At 37.0% G+C, this 16,309-nt stretch overlaps 1 protein-coding gene across 1 annotated transcript in view; it reads left to right on the plus strand.

Annotated features, from left to right (window-relative positions):
- The window catches only part of LOC126262366 (damage-control phosphatase ARMT1-like), a 58,617-nt gene extending 48,526 nt beyond the window's left edge, over positions 1-10,091 (plus strand). The window contains exon 6 of the mRNA XM_049958951.1: positions 9,351-10,091. Within this exon, the coding sequence (XP_049814908.1) occupies positions 9,351-9,931 (581 nt within the window). The 3' untranslated portion in view covers positions 9,932-10,091. The remainder of the gene's footprint in view (positions 1-9,350) is intronic.
- The last annotated feature ends 6,218 nt before the right edge of the window (positions 10,092-16,309 follow it).

Here is a 16,309-nt window from a genome sequence, read left to right on the forward strand (position 1 = left end):
TGTAGGGAGTGTCATGTCCTGTATTCTCTCTATGCTGTTGATCTTCTAATGTTTATTTCCAAATACATCACCCTTGTGAGTACTTATTGGTGATAGTTTGTGGACGGCGTCCTTTATTGTTTCTCTCTCTTGCCATAGGCCATTGGCCTGGACATTTACTTCTTCCCGCCACTGTGGTATTTAACACTTTAATTCAGTTTTAATTTGTGTTAATTCATTCTTTACTATATCGTTAGACATGCTACACTCGTGCACCACTTGTTGGCATACATTTTGTGGAGCAGCACACATTTCAGTGTTGACTGATTCATTAATGTGCATCTCTTGCAGCCCTAAGCAGGACAAAATGTAATTTGGAAGTTCTTGGCATTTTCCATCAAAACTTTTTTTTTTATCTTACCCTCTTGCTCCACAACTGAATTCTGGAACTGAGTTATGAGCTGTTGCACTGATTTTTCCATTATAGTTTGCGCTATCTGTAATGTGCCCACTTCATCCAATAATTGTTTTGTTCTGTCCAGGATACATATGTATGCTCGTTTTAAGGAAGGTATTTTGGAAATTTATGTTGACCTGGTCGGATTATTCTTTTGTGATTGATCAAAATTCTCTTTCACCTGTGCATCCTAACTTTTCGCTAAACATTCAAAATTATTTTTAATTTGATCTGATTGTTCTGTAGATACCTGATCTAACATTTTAATTATTTGGTCTGATTATTCAGCATTATTAATGTAGCACTCATAACAGCTTCTAATTTTTGGAATAGCATTACAAACACATCTGCAATTGCAGGTGTTTGCTGAGTTGTTTCAATTGGTGTTGAATGTACATATACTTCTATCTCGATGACTGCTGTGTCTGTAATTTCAACGTTCAGCTCCGACGTATTGCTGTTTTCGATATTTTCTTGGCCCTGTATTTCTTCTAGCTGATCCATATTGTCTACTTTGCCAATTTTGGTTGTAACACAATTAATAGTTTTGAAAAGCAGTGTTACTCACTCCAATTGGGTTGTTGTTGTTGTTGTGGTCTTCAGTCCTGAGACTGGTTTGATACAGCTCTCCATGCTGCTCTATCCTGTGCAAGATTCTTCATCTCCAGTACCTACTGCAACCTACATCCTTCTGAATCTGCTTAGTGTATTCATCTCTTGGTCTCCCTCTACGATTTTTACCCCCCACGCTGCCCTCCAATGCTAAATTGGTGATCTCTTGATGCCTCATAATATGTCCTACCAAGCGATCCCTTCTTCTAAGCAAGTTGTGCCACAAATTTCTCTTCTGCCCAATTCTATTCAATACCTCCTAATAGGTATCAGATAGATTATATAATGGTAAGACAGAGATTTAGGAACCAGGTTTTAAATTGTAAGACATTTCCAGGGGCAGATGTGGATTCTGACCACAATCTATTGGTTATGAACTGCAGATTGAAACTGAAGAAACTGCAAAAAAGTGGGAATTTAAGGAGATGGGACCTGGATAAACTGAAAGAACGAGAGGTTGTAGAGAGTTTCAGGGAGAGCATAAGGGAACAATTGACAGGAATGGGGGAAAGAAATACAGTAGATGAAGAATGGGTAGCTCTGAGGGTTGAAGTAGTGAAGGCAGCAGAGGATCAAGTAGGTAAAAAGACGAGGGCTAATAGAAATCCTTGGGTAACAGAAGGAATATTGAATTTAATTGATGAAAGGAGAAAATATAAAAATGCAGTAAATGAAGCAGGCAAAAGGGAATACAAACGTCTCAAAAATGAGATCGACAGAAAGTGCAAAATGGCTAAGCAGGGATGGCTAGAGGACAAATGTAAGGATGTAGAGGCTTGTCTCACTAGGGGTAAGATAGATACTGCCTACAGGAAAATTAAAGAGATCTTTGGAGAGAAGAGAACCACTTGTATGAATATCAAGAGCTCAGATGGCAACCCAGTTCTAAGCAAAGAAGGGAAGGCAGAAAGGTGGAAGGAGTATATAGAGGGTTTATACAAGGGCGATGTACTTGAGGACAATATTATGGAAATGGAAGAGGATGTAGATGAAGATGAAATAGGAGATAAGATACTGCGTGAAGAGTTTGACAGAGCACTGAAAGACCTGAGTCGAAACAAGGCCCCGGGAGTAGACAACATTCCATTAGAACTACTGATGGCCTTGGGAGAGCCAGTCATGACAAAACTCTACCATCTGGTGAGCAAGATGTATGAGACAGGCGAAATACCCTCAGACTTCAAGAAGAATATAATAATTCCAATACCAAAGAAAGCAGGTGTTGACAGATGTGAAAATTACCGAACTATCAGTTTAATAAGTCACAGCTGCAAAATACTAACACGAATTCTTTACAGACGAATGGAAAAACTGGTAGAAGCGGACCTCGGGGAAGATCAGTTTGGATTCCGTAGAAATGTTGGAACACGTGAGGCAATACTAACCGTACGACTTATCTTAGAAGAAAGATTAAGAAAAGGCAAACCTACGTTTCTAGCATTTGTAGACTTAGAGAAAGCTTTTGACAACGTTAACTGGAATACTCTCTTTCAAATTCTGAAGGTGGCAGGGGTAAAATACAGGGAGCGAAAGGCTATTTACAATTTGTACAGAAACCAGATGGTAGTTATAAGAGTCGAGGGGCATGAAAGGGAAGCAGTGGTTGGGAAAGGAGTGAGACAGGGTTGTAGCCTCTCCCCGATGTTATTCAATCTGTATATTGAGCAAGCAGTAAAGGAAACAAAAGAAAATTCGGAGTAGGTATTAAAATTCATGGAGAAGAAGTAAAAACTTTGAGGTTCGCCGATGACATTGTAATTCTGTCAGAGACAGCAAAGGACTTGGAAGAGCAGTTGAACGGAATGGACAGTGTCTTGAAAGGAGGATATAAGATGAACATCAACAAAAACAAAACGAGGATAATGGAATGTAGTCAAATTAAATCGGGTGATGCTGAGGGGATTAGATTAGGAAATGAGACACTTAAAGTAGTAAAGGAGTTTTGCTATTTAGGGAGTAAAATAACTGATGATGGTCGAAGTAGGGAGGATATAAAATGTAGACTGGCAATGGCAAGGAAATCGTTTCTGAAGAAGAGAAATTTGTTAACATCGAGTATAGATTTAAGTGTCAGGAAGTCGTTTCTGAAAGTATTTGTATGGAGTTAGCCATGTATGGAAGTGAAACATGGACGATAACCAGTTTGGACAAGAAGAGAATAGAAGCTTTCGAAATGTGGTGCTACAGAAGAATGCTGAAGATAAGGTGGGTAGATCACGTAACTAATGAGGAGGTATTGAATAGGATTGGGGAGAAGAGAAGTTTGTGGCACAACTTGACTAGAAGAAGGGATCGGTTGGTAGGACATGTTTTGAGGCATCAAGGGATCACAAATTTAGCATTGGAGGGCAGCGTGGAGGGTAAAAATCGTAGAGGGAGACCAAGAGATCAATACACTAAGCAGATTCAGAAGGATGTAGGTTGCAGTAGGTACTGGGAGATGAAGAAGCTTGCACAGGATAGAGTACCATGGAGAGCTGCATCAAACCAGTCTCAGGACTGAAGACCACAACAACACCACCTCCTCATTAGTTATGTGATCTACCCATCTAATCTTCAGCATTCTTCTGTAACACCACATTTCGAAAGATTTTATTCTCTTCTTGTCTAAACTATTTATTGTCCATGTTTCACTTCCATACATGGCTACACTCCATACAAATACTTTCAGGAAGGTTTCCTGACACTTAAATCTATACCCGATGTCAACTAATTTCTCTTCTTCAGGAACGCTTTCCTTGCCATAGCCAGTCTACATTTTATATCTTCTCTACTTCAACCATCATCAGTTATTTTGCTTCCTAAATAGCAAAACTCATTTACTACTTTAAGTGTCTCATTACCTAATCTAATTCCCATAGCATCACCCGACTTAATTCGACTACATTCCATTATCCTCGTTTTGCTTTTGTTGATGTTCATCTTATATCCTCCTTTCCAGACACTGTCCATTCCATTCAACTGCTCTTCCAGGTCCTTTGCTGTCTCTGACAGAATTACAATGTCATCGGCAAACCTCAAAGTTTTTATTTCGTCTCCATGGATTTTAATTCCTACTTCGAATTTTTCTTTTGTTTCCTTTACTGCTTGCTCATTATACAGATTGAACAACATTGGAGATTGAATAACATCAGGGAGAGGCTACAACCCTGTCTCATTCCCTTCCCAACCACTGCTTCCCATCGACTCTTATAACTGCCATCTGGTTTGTGTACAAATTGTAAATAGCCTTTCGCTCCCTGTATTTGACCCCTGCCACCCTCAGAATTTGAAAGAGAGTATACCAGTCAACATTGTCAAAAGCTTTCTCCAAGCCTACAAATGCTAGAAATGTAGGTTTGCCTATTCCTTAATCTATCTTCTAAGGTAAGTCGTGGGGTCAGTATTGCCTCTAGTGTTCCAACATTTCCACGGAATCCAAATTGATCTTCCCCGAGGTCGGCTTCTACTAGTTTTCCATTCATCTGTAAAGAATTCACATTAGAATTTTGCAGCCGTGGCTTATTAAACTGATAGTTCGGTAATTTTTACATCTGTCAACGCCTGCTTTCTTTGGGATTGAAATTATTATATTCTTCTTGAAGTCTGAAGTCTGAGGGTATTTTGCCTGTCTCATACATCTTGCTCAACAGATGGTAGAGTTTTGGCAGGGCTGGCTCTCCCAAGGCTATCAGTAGTTCTAATGGAATGTTGTCTACTCCTGGGGCTTTGTTTCGACTTAGGTCTTTCAGTGCTCTGTCAAATTCTTCACGCAGTGTCATATCTCCCATTTCATCTTTATCTACATCCTCTTCCATTTCCATAATATTGTCCTCAAGCACATCGCCCTTCCACCTTTCTGCTTTCTCTTCTTTGCTTAGAACTGGGTTTCCATCTGAGCTCATGATATTCATACAAGTGGTTCTTCTTTCTCCAGAAGTCTCTTTAATATTCCTGTAGTCAGTTTCTATCTTACCCCTAGTGAGATATGCCTCTACATCCTTACATTTGTTCTCTAGCCATCCCTGCTTAGCCATTTTGCACTTTCTGTCGATCTCATTTTTGAGACGTTTGTATTCCTTTTTGCCTGCTTCATTTACTGCATTTTTATATTTCCTCCTTTCATCAATTAAATTCAATATATCTTCTGTTACCCAAGGATTTCTACGAGCCCTCATCTTTTTACCTACTTGATCCTCTGTTGCCTTCACTATTTCATCCCTCAAAGCAACCCATTCTTCTTCTACTGTATTTCTTTCCCCCGTTCCTGTCAATCGTTCCCTAATGCTCTCCCTTGAAACTCTCTACAATCTCTGGTGCTGTAAGTTTATCCAGGTCCCATCTCCTTAAATTTCCACCTTTTAGCAGTTTCTTCAGTTTTAATCTACAGTTCATAACCAATAGATTGTGGTCAGAGTCCCCATCTGCCCCTGGAAATGTCTTACAATTTAAAACCTGGTTGCAAAATCTCTGTCTTACCATTATATAATCTATCTGATACCTTTTAGTATCTCCAGGCCTCCTCCATGTGTACAACCTTCTTTCATGATTCTTGAACCAAGTGTTAGCTATGATTAAGTTATGCTCTCTGCAAAATTCTACCAGGCGGCTTCCTCTTTCATTTCTTACCCCCATTTCATATTCACCTACTACATTTCCTTCTCTTCAATGTCCTACTATTGAATTCCAGTCACCCATGACTATTAAATTTTCATCTCCCTTCACTATCTGAATAATTTCTTTGATCTCATCATGCATTTCATCAATCTCTTCATCATATGCGGAGCTAGTTGGCATATAAACTTGTACTACTGTGGTAGGCATGGGCTTCGTGTCTATCTTGGCCACGATAATGCATTCACTATGCTGTTTGTAGTGGCTTACCTGCACTCCCTATTTTTTTTAAATTCAGTATTAAGCCTACTCCTGCATTAACTCTATTTGATTTTGTATTTATAACCCTGTATTCACCTGACCAGAAGTCTTGTTCCTTCTGCCACCGAACTTCAGTAATTCCCACTATATCTAACTGTAACCAATCCGTTTCCCTTTTTAAATTTTCTAACCTACCTGCCCGATTAAGGGATCTGACATTCGATGCTCCGATCCGTAGAATGCCAGTTTTCTTTCTCCTGATAACGATGTCCTCCTGAGTAGTCCCCGACCGGAGATCCAAATGGGAGACTATTTTACCTCCGGAGTATTTTACCCAAGGGGACGCCATCATCATTTATATTTTACCTCCGGAGTATTTTACCCAAGGGGACGCCATCATCATTTAACCATACAGTAAAGCTGCATGCCCTCAGGAAAATTTTGTGGCTGTAGTTTCCCCTTGCTTTCAGCCGTTCGCAGTACCAGCACAGCAAGGCCATTTTGGTTAGTGTTACAAGGCCAGATCAGTCAATCATCCAGACTGTTGCCCCTGCAACTACTGAAAAGGCTGCTGCCCCTCTTTAGGAACCACACGTTTGTCTGGCCTCTCAACAGATACCCCTCTGTTGTGGTTGTTGCACCTACAGTACGGCTGTCTGTGTCACTGAGGTATGCAAGCCTCCCCACCAACGGCAAGGTCCACGGTTCCTTGGGGGGGGGGGGGGTGGCTCTACTTGGGTATGCATGCATATATAGTGTTTTTTGTCAGTATAGCAGAATGCAGGCGGCCATTATTGTTTGTGGAGTAGCATCACTTTGTGCAGTCTTCCTGGTCCTTTTTCTTGGACTGTATCTGCAAGGTGTGTCAGTTCTTACATTAAACGTTAGCAGTGATAGAAGCAATTCGTAGTACACCACACTGTCACTGTATGGGGAATCACTTTTTTGTTTGGGCTCAGCTGTTTCTTTCTTTTCCTTGTATTAGCATAAAGACACCATTTCTCGTCACCAGTAACAGTATAGGATAGGAATGGTTGGTGATGTTCATGAAACAATTGATGATGAGGAAGCAGAGATACACATATGGCCACCCACTGATTTTTCTGATTTTGTACCCGATTTTTGAACCATCCCCACTGCATGTAAATGTTGCTCAGTAGTGGAATTCTTGCAGTTAATCACATTTGGCAGTTCTGAAGTACAGTAACTGTGTCTGTGGTCCTCTAGGGACTTGGCATGTAGTAATTCTTTGGAAATGTCTTGATTGCTAAATACTTTATTTATTATGCATTTTGAGTAATCATTATCATGTAAGTGTGGCCAAAATTAACACAACAGACAAAATTTAAAAGTGTGCATAGCTTCCCTTCTCATTAAAAAACATATTTTCTCCTTGTCAACAATCTGATTAAGCACAGTTTCTTCCATTTGACCAATGAAGTCATTCATTTTTAAGGGTTGCGACCATTCAGACTAGGCGTGTAGTAATTCCTTGGAAACATCTTAATTGCTAAAAATTTTATTTATGATGCATTTTGAGTAATCATCAGCAGATAATTGTTGCCCAAATTAAAACAAAAGGCAAAATTTAAAATGAACTTTCATAAAAGCATGGATAGCTTTCCTTCTTATTAAAAACCACAGTTTCACCTTTTCAACTGCCTGACTAGGCAAAATTTCTTCCATTTGACTGATGAAGTCCTCCATTTTTGGTGTGTGACCACTCAGACCTGGCACATGATAATTCCTTGGAAACGCCTTGATCAGTAAATTACTTATGGTGTGTTTTGGGTAATCACCACCATTCGGACTTGGCATGTGGTAATTCCTTGGAAATATCTTGATCACTAAATACTTTATTTAGGATGCTTTTTGCGTAATTATCATCAGATAGGGTCTGTGGCCCCTTACCAGATAGGATTAAGAGGAGATAAGAGAAGATTCAAAGAAAAGCACAGTATTTAGGAATGACTAATGAGTTCATTTAGTAAACATAGAGGGTCATAGAGATTCTCAGAAAACTCTAGAACCAGCAGCTACAACAGAGGTGTTTTGCATCATTGAGATATTTGCTGTTCAAATTTGGAGAGCAGCAGTATCTACAACAGTATTGTTGTCAGTCACTGAGAGGTTTAATGCTAAAACTCTTTAAGAGCATTTGAACTAAGAAAAGACAAGCAATTTACTACTTCCTCCCACATTATCTTGTGAAGTGTCTGTGGCATTGAAAATGAGAGAAATTGCATCTCGTATAGAAGCTCGCTTACTGTCATTCTTTCTCCATGAATAGAACAGGAATGTAGGGAAATGATGGTGGCACCTGAATTATCCTCTGCTGCACACTGTGAAGTGGCTTGTGGAATAATGCTTATAGGTATAGACATACTGATACAACTGTAATGAGTAGAAGGGTGTGGTCACAAAGAAAGGATTAAAAATACTCATAACATAAAATAAAATAGAATGAAAAGGAAATAAGAAAAGGATAAACAGTGATGTAAATTACTGTTTAATGTGTCTGATGAGAAAATAAAATTGGTCATCAAATAGCTGGAGTAATCTGGACAAGCAAGAAGTTTCTGCATGAAGAGATTTGATCTAGACCATTGTTGCTGGGAAGTTGGACAAAAGGTTTGCCTTTATTATGTTGTCAGTAGGTGAATGTGTGAAATTTTAGCTTTTGAGCTTGTCATGTTGAGCAGTGTACATGGTTGTGTCACTTTGGTTTTACTGGCAATTTATTTTCGACATTTACTTTTTAATAGCTAACTAAAGGAAACTGTTCCACTAAAATATATTATGTTCTGCTATTCTTTATCATACTAATTATATATCTGCCATCTTAACTGCTTTGTAATGACTGATGTCAGTGAGATACAAAAACTACCATAATTACTAGAAGGAATTGAAGAAATGAATGTTTAGCTTATGAACTTGCTCATAAAATTCAAAATATGTGCTGGGTAGGGGCAAGAACCCGGATTTTTGTGTTTCACGGACAACGCCCCTATTTGTTATGTGAGAACACACTACACAACCCTTCTTAAGACATCAGGCTGTTGTTGTTGTCCATTTGAAGCTGCAGAATAAGTTTCTTTTTAGATCTAATTTGAATGTATGTTTCCTTTTTTCTTTCCTTTTTAGTATAAACTAATGGCATACCAACCTCTTTTAATTCCTTACTTTAAAGCTACTAGAAGCATTAAAATGCAATTATATGAATTTAATTTTTTTTGCTTGTTAAAAATAAAAACAGAATCCCTATTATTATGAATTGTTTGTCAGTTGTTTCAAAGGCTACAGAATACGTACGAGTTACAGACCTCTATTGATACTACAATGTGACTTGTCTCAGTAGTAAATTTTATTACAGGTGTTATATTGGATGTGATAAGTATTTGTTAGGAGTCTTTTTATGTTTTTCTCATGAATTTTAATTTTGTTTCAGACATTGTACTGGATAATGCAGCTTATGAGCTGTTCACAGATTTCTGCCTTGCAGATTACCTGATCACTGCATCACTCGCTAGCAAAGTACGCTTTTATGTGAAGGCTATGCCATGGTATGTTTCAGATACAGTGGTGAATGACTTTCATTGGGTTATAAAAACCTTGATCCTTCATGATTCAAAAAATGTATCTGATTTAGCGTCAAGATGGAAGAAATATTTGGGTAGTGGGAAGTGGGTAATAGAAGTTAAAGATTTCTGGACTTTACCCTATAGTTACAATAAGATGCAAGAAATACGACCAGAACTGTATGCACAACTATCACAAGCTCAGCTAGTTATTTTTAAAGGGGATCTTAACTACCGTAAACTTGTTGGAGATATTAACTGGCCTCCAACAGAGACATTTTGCAATGCACTTCAAGGCTTCAATCCTACAAACGTTATAACATTACGCACTATAAAAGCAGATACAATATGTGGTTTGAAACCTGGACAGGCAGAAGACACAGCAGCAAAAAATGGTGATTGGCTGATAACAGGAAAGTATGCAGTTATTCAGTTCTGTGGTAAAGCTTGAACTCTAATCTGTTTTATTCCTTTTTAACTATGGTCTTGTCTGTGATATGGCTCTGAGAATTTTTATATTCTTTAAGAGCTTTAATTTTGTATCTTTTTGGGTACTGGCTGAATTTATTTAGTATGGTGTTCTTGAATAAAGTATATTGATTCATGTGAGAGTGAATACTTTCTTCTGTTAATATAAGAATCCTATTATAGCGGATATACAGTCAGCAAATGCAGGGGCATGTCTAACTAACATCAGGTGTTACATGATTATGAATTCCACATTATGACTACTATTAAAAATTACAGGACCTAGAGAAAGAAAGAAATTAAATGTTGTAAGTTAATTTACATAATCCTTTTTATCACCCTGTGCTGTTTCCTTTTATGCAGATTTTATTTTTCTTCAGCACTTTATGGTGTCATATCTTGTTCTGTTAATATGGCAACCTTTTAACACAGATGATTTTATAAGGTATGCAAGTTATCCTTTAAATAAGTTCTTGGACTGTAAATATATCTGGAAATTCCGCAGTTCCTCTGTATAATGGTTTCAGCTTCTGTTACACTGCTTGGTTTTACTAGGTCACTATGTTTAGCACTATTAAAGTAAGATTTCAGTTTGAATGCTAGTAATGCCCCCTATGCTGTTGGGAGTATCTGTGCACTGCAGATAAACCCTCCCCCCTTTTTCTTCCCAACTACTGGTTGCCTGTCCTCATTTTTTAAGATTTTAACTGAACATTGAATCACTTCTGAAGCATACAAGAGACACTTAAAACATTCATAAATTACAAACGTAATTAAAAACTGTCTCTTATTGCATTCCTCTTAACCCCAGGGAAAATTACCCTCTCAGAGCTAAAACTTTCTATTATCATTACGTGCACTAGTTACTTCCATCAGTTTTGTAGCAGTTGATTACTGACTGCCTCTTGTGTTATCTACATGTGTGAACAAATTATTATATTGCTGTTACATCATAATGTTTAGTCTTAATTTTTTTAATTAAAGTTATTTTTTGTGGGGAAAAGATTGATTAGGGAAGAGAGTAGTCTAGAGTAGTCTAGACAGTTTGAAACCACCATTGTGTGTCTGATTTTCTTAAACTCATGGGGTGTATTTGATATTTTTCTTTAACACTGCATTGAGGGTGGCATGAGGCACATTTGCTATTGAATAATCTGTCAAAGAAAGATTTTAAGCATAATGTGGTGCTCTTATCCCTAGAAGGTATCTGTGAACCAGTTTCATGCCTATTGGTTTACAAAATAACACAATGTTTTCAAAAAAATTGAAGTACAGTAATTTTTTCAAAGTAAATATTCACTTGAGTCTCCCTTGCACCGCTCCCATCATCTTTGTCTCTGTAAATCCTCACAACAGATTCATCCCTCCCATCCTGGGCTCTTCCGTTACATTCCCCAACCTATCTGACATTCCTCCCCAAGAAAGTAATAGTTCTGAAAGCTAGGATAGTTTAAATGTGTACCAATATAGCAGTACTAAAAATTTTGCCTTCCAAATGTAAGTATTGACCAGAGTTAGATGTAAGAATGTAAGCTCTATTTAAACATACGTTCTGGTGAGCACTACTAATTTCAGCTTTTTAAGTCATTATCAAATGCATCCAAATGGTAGACTTCACCAATAGTATTGAACAGAATACAGGAATTACCAACCCCCAGCCATGCATGCCCTGGTGGGAAAGCCAATTATTTGTATGCACTTAATATTGGTCTACAGAGGTGAAACCATTTATGTTTCATGAAAGAAATTTTGCAACAGGGCCTTACATTCTTACTTGTTTAAGTTCACTGCAGAAAAAGAATTTTTTTTAAAGATGTGTTTCAGTAAACAAGTGCTATACTACAAAAACACAGGTTTTGGGTTCAGTCAGCCTGAGGGTTTTTTCTATCTGTTACTTTTTCTTTTATCTGTGGCAATTACTTGTGAATTGCATTGTCAAACGGCATTGTTAAACTATATTCCCATCTGTAGCTGGCTGGTAAGTCTGTTCAGATGGCAGAGGAAGGCATGGGCATGCCACCACCAACAGGACCATGCCAAATAAAGCACCATGCCAAATAAAGCACCATGCCAAATAAAGCACTGTGGTGTTCAGAGCAACTTTCAAAATTTACAGTTATCAGTAGTTTAAACTGTTCTTAGACTTCATGTACCACAGTTATGGGCATAATATTATCGTGTATTTGTCTCAGAAAGATAGAAAGCAAATGGCAGAACAGCACTGAAGTAATATGTGGAGGGTTTCATGGATTATTTCCTTTCACCTCTCTCTCTCTCTCTCTCTCTCTCTCTCTCTCTCTCTCTTGTACAAAAGTGTGAAATGCTTAGAGTCCAAAGTTAAGTATCTTTTGCCCACATGAAGATAATGCAGTAGTTTTCACAAGTTGTGTTTTATAGCTGTATATACATAGTAAACAAAGAAATTTTTTTAGTAGGTTCACCAGTTGGGAAAAAAGTAATTAAGAAAATTGATTTCCTTAAGAAGGTTCAGTTGTTTCTCTTTAAAAACCAAAAATCTTTTGTATAAACGTACTGTAAATACTTTTATTAATTTAATATGAAAGTCAATGTTACACATTTCATTTTTCTGTGGTATAAAATCAAACAATGGAAATTCCAGTTTGGAATATCAACAATACACAGAAAAGATAGATTGCTAATTACCATAAAGATGACATATTAAGCTGCAGAGAGGCACAATTTAAAGAAACTTACTCGTTAGCTTTTGGCTACAGCCTTCATCAGAAAAAGAAAGATAACACACATACATACACTCCCCCCCCCCCCTCTCTCTCTCTCTCTCTCTCTCTTACATTCACACAAGCAAGCACAGCTCACACAGGCATGACTGTCATCTCCAGCAGCTCGGAGCTGGTTCAAGCTGCTGGAGATGGCGGTCATGTGTGTGTGTGAGGTATGCTTGCTTGTGTGAATGAATGTGTGTGTGTTTCTCTGTCTTTACAGATGAAGGCTGTGACCGAAAACTAATGTGTAAGTGTCTTTTAATCGTGCATAGCTGCAATGTAATGTGGCATCTTTGTCGTAAATAGCAATCTATTTTTCCTTACATTGTTTCTGTAATTTAAGGTTGATTTCCTGAAGACCACATAACTAATGAAATGTAGTGATAACTGATTCTAAATGTGCTGTTATGCATGAATTCCATTATCCTACCTTTCTTTATCAGTATAAGGTTGGTACTTTCCTTTCTTTATCAGTATAATGTTGGTGCTTTGAGGTTTATAATTCAAACAGCAACCAACCACAAGTATGCTTTAAAAAGATTCATTTGAATTAAACCATGACTGGTTTTGTTTTTCTTACATATCCATCTTTCAGATGGTTGTTACAGGATTCCTTGTTTTCTTGCTTAAATCCTTCTGACCTCTATCAGAACATGTTGATGGGAGTCAAAAGAACGACTTCTGTAGTAGATATTACCAAATAGCGAATAAAAAAATTCCTGTCTATCTTAGTGCAGCAAACTAATAACAAACACAGAACAAGGCCCCAGCAAGAAAACAACAAAATCTGTGACAACATCTGAAAATTGATTTGTATGAAATCCGAAACAGATTGTGGTTTGATTCAGATAAATCTTTTTAAACTTTACATGTGGTTGGTTGCCATTTCAGTTATAAACCTCATAATATTGCAGTCACATTTCTCAAAATGTAAATTTTCAATCAAATAAAGTTGGTACTACTGTAATGCTCTAGAATTTGTTGGTTTTAGAGTTTTCAATATTTATTTATAGCCAGGACATTTGTACTTGTATTCATATTTTCCACTTTCATGTTTACCTTTCTTACATAGATTTCATTTTCCAAATAAGCCCTATTGAATTGGTCAGCTCTGCTTTATAACAGTGGATGGCACTCTAATATGAGTTACATTTCAGCATAATATACTGCGACATTTTCTTCTTCATTTATCTCCTGTCGCACACTGTTATAAAAACCTGATAGCATGAATGGTTATTTCGTTACTCAGTATTTCATTTAAGATAAAACAGAGTTCATTGAACATTAATTAGCAATTAAAATATTGTAATCTAGTTCTATGTTTCACATATTTTATAAAAATATGCCTATATTGACACAAATATGTCAAAATTATATCACTGTGTGTCAAGTATGTGAATAAAATACTTGAAACTCAACAGGAGGGAGGATCTAAATATTCAGTTTTAGTAAATTCTGTTTACTCCATTGTAACACCACAAATTATTTGTGTTAATTTCTTGCTTAAGTTCTTTTGACCTCTGTCAGAACATGTTGAGAGGGGTCAAAAGAACTAAATCTCTAGTAAATATTACCAAATAGTGAATAAAAAACTTCCTGCTTGGAGGCAAATGGGTTTCCACAACTAAAATATCTCGTTTTATTATTCACTTTCTATCAAAGTTCCAATATTGAACATTTATTATCCTGGAATCTAAAAAACTGTGATTATTAATAATCAGATATGCTGTTTCTCTTATCACAGAATATGTAAAAAGTCATAGTTCTGTAACGAATTTTCACTGTCATTGTGAGCGACTGTATTATGCCTCATTCTTCTGCAACATTAAAGTAATTATCAGCAAATATTATTGCTTTAATCATTACACAAACATGAATTAAATTTTTTCATGTTTGAATCATGGAAGAAAACCTTATATATTTGATGTTTAACACGAGTTGCACAAGAAATATGTAGATTAATATGTCAGATCAATAAAAATATAAGTAACAGTACTGATCAGCTGATTGGTTTTCAGTAACTGCTGCACCAACGCTTGCATCTGGTTAGTTGTAACTCAGGAATGCCCTAAGCAATCTAGCCTTGGAACAGTTGCAGATGATACAACCAGAAAGAAGTGTAAGAGATTCAAGTCATGAACTGAACAATAAAACAAAGAATGTATTTGAAGGAATCTACTCCTGATTCATTACTGTTATGCTGAGTCTCACAATAAATCCACAGTCTAATATACACAGTCGCGACACTCTCGCTGATTTTTGTTATACACAGCGACAACAGCGCCCCAAGCGGTGGAGAAGCTACGCTGCTGAATACGGTATTCAGTAAATGTAAACAGTATTGTTTATATTCATTTTTAAGATGGTTTTTATGAAAGGTAGTGTATGTAGCACAATAAATTGCAGTAATAATAAGAAGAAGATACCACATTTGTCATTCTTCAGGTTTCCTAAGGACCCTGAGAGGTATGAAACATCACATTAGAGCGCTCTTTATTTACGATTTTTTTCTAAACTGTATTGAATTACTGAATTTATTTTTCTTATTTAGGAGCAAGAAATGGTTAATAAATAGTAGAAGACAGGACCTGCTGCAAAAAGATGTCCTTTATTTGCACAATAACGTGAAGTTTTGTGCGTTACATTTCGAGTCAAACCAATTCATGAGCGCGGAAAAGACGACATTAGTATGGAATGCAGTTCCTACGTTATTTGATGTGCCGAATAAGCCACAACTAGGGACGATGAAGAGAAAATTGCCATATAAACGTGAAAGCGTTACTGCAAAAACAATAAAACTGGCTCCTGACACAGAAGAAACAGCTACCACAAGTGTTACTACACGAGAGACACATATAAAATCACTAACAATGGAATCTGCAACACAGACATCTTTTGAAGTTGAAATGCTTAGCTTACCTGAAGTTATTCGCATGTTGGAAAATGGTGTGAAATGTAAAAACGTGCAAATTATTAGACTTCGTACAAAATTACTATGTGACAAAGAAAGTGCCCATCGTAAGAATAAACTGCAACCACAACATCACAGGACACAAGTACAAAAGGACAAGCTCATTTTTAAAAGTATTGGTTCCAAGTACTTGAAAAAAGATGCTCTCGATTTATTGATAAGCCAGATCAGTATACCACTGAATGGAAAACGTGGTGCGAGATGGAAAGATGAAACGAAATTATTTGCACTTAATTTGTTGTATTGTATTATAGTACTCAGGCATACAGTTTTTATCACACTGTTTTAGCCTTCCATCAGTACGTACCTTACAAAGGTATGTGGAAGATATACAATTAAATTGTGGGATAAATAATAACATATTTCATCTTTTAAAGCAGAAAGTGCAGCAGTTATCAGAAACTGATATAATTATTAATTTGTCTATGGATGAGATGTCACTAATGGGCACTAATGGGGAAATTTGATATATGACAGCTCTAGGGATCGTGTTATTTGATTTGAAGACGTGGGTTTCATACGTACATGTGTGGTTGCCAATACTGCATTAGTTATAATGATTAAAGGCATCTTCTCAAATTTTAAACAGCCATTAGTATATTATTTCTCCCAAGGACCAGTAGGAGCCACCCACCTGACGTGCATA

This window comes from Schistocerca nitens, chromosome 6 (assembly GCF_023898315.1).
Source record: "Schistocerca nitens isolate TAMUIC-IGC-003100 chromosome 6, iqSchNite1.1, whole genome shotgun sequence".
Classification (NCBI taxonomy): domain Eukaryota; kingdom Metazoa; phylum Arthropoda; class Insecta; order Orthoptera; family Acrididae; genus Schistocerca; species Schistocerca nitens.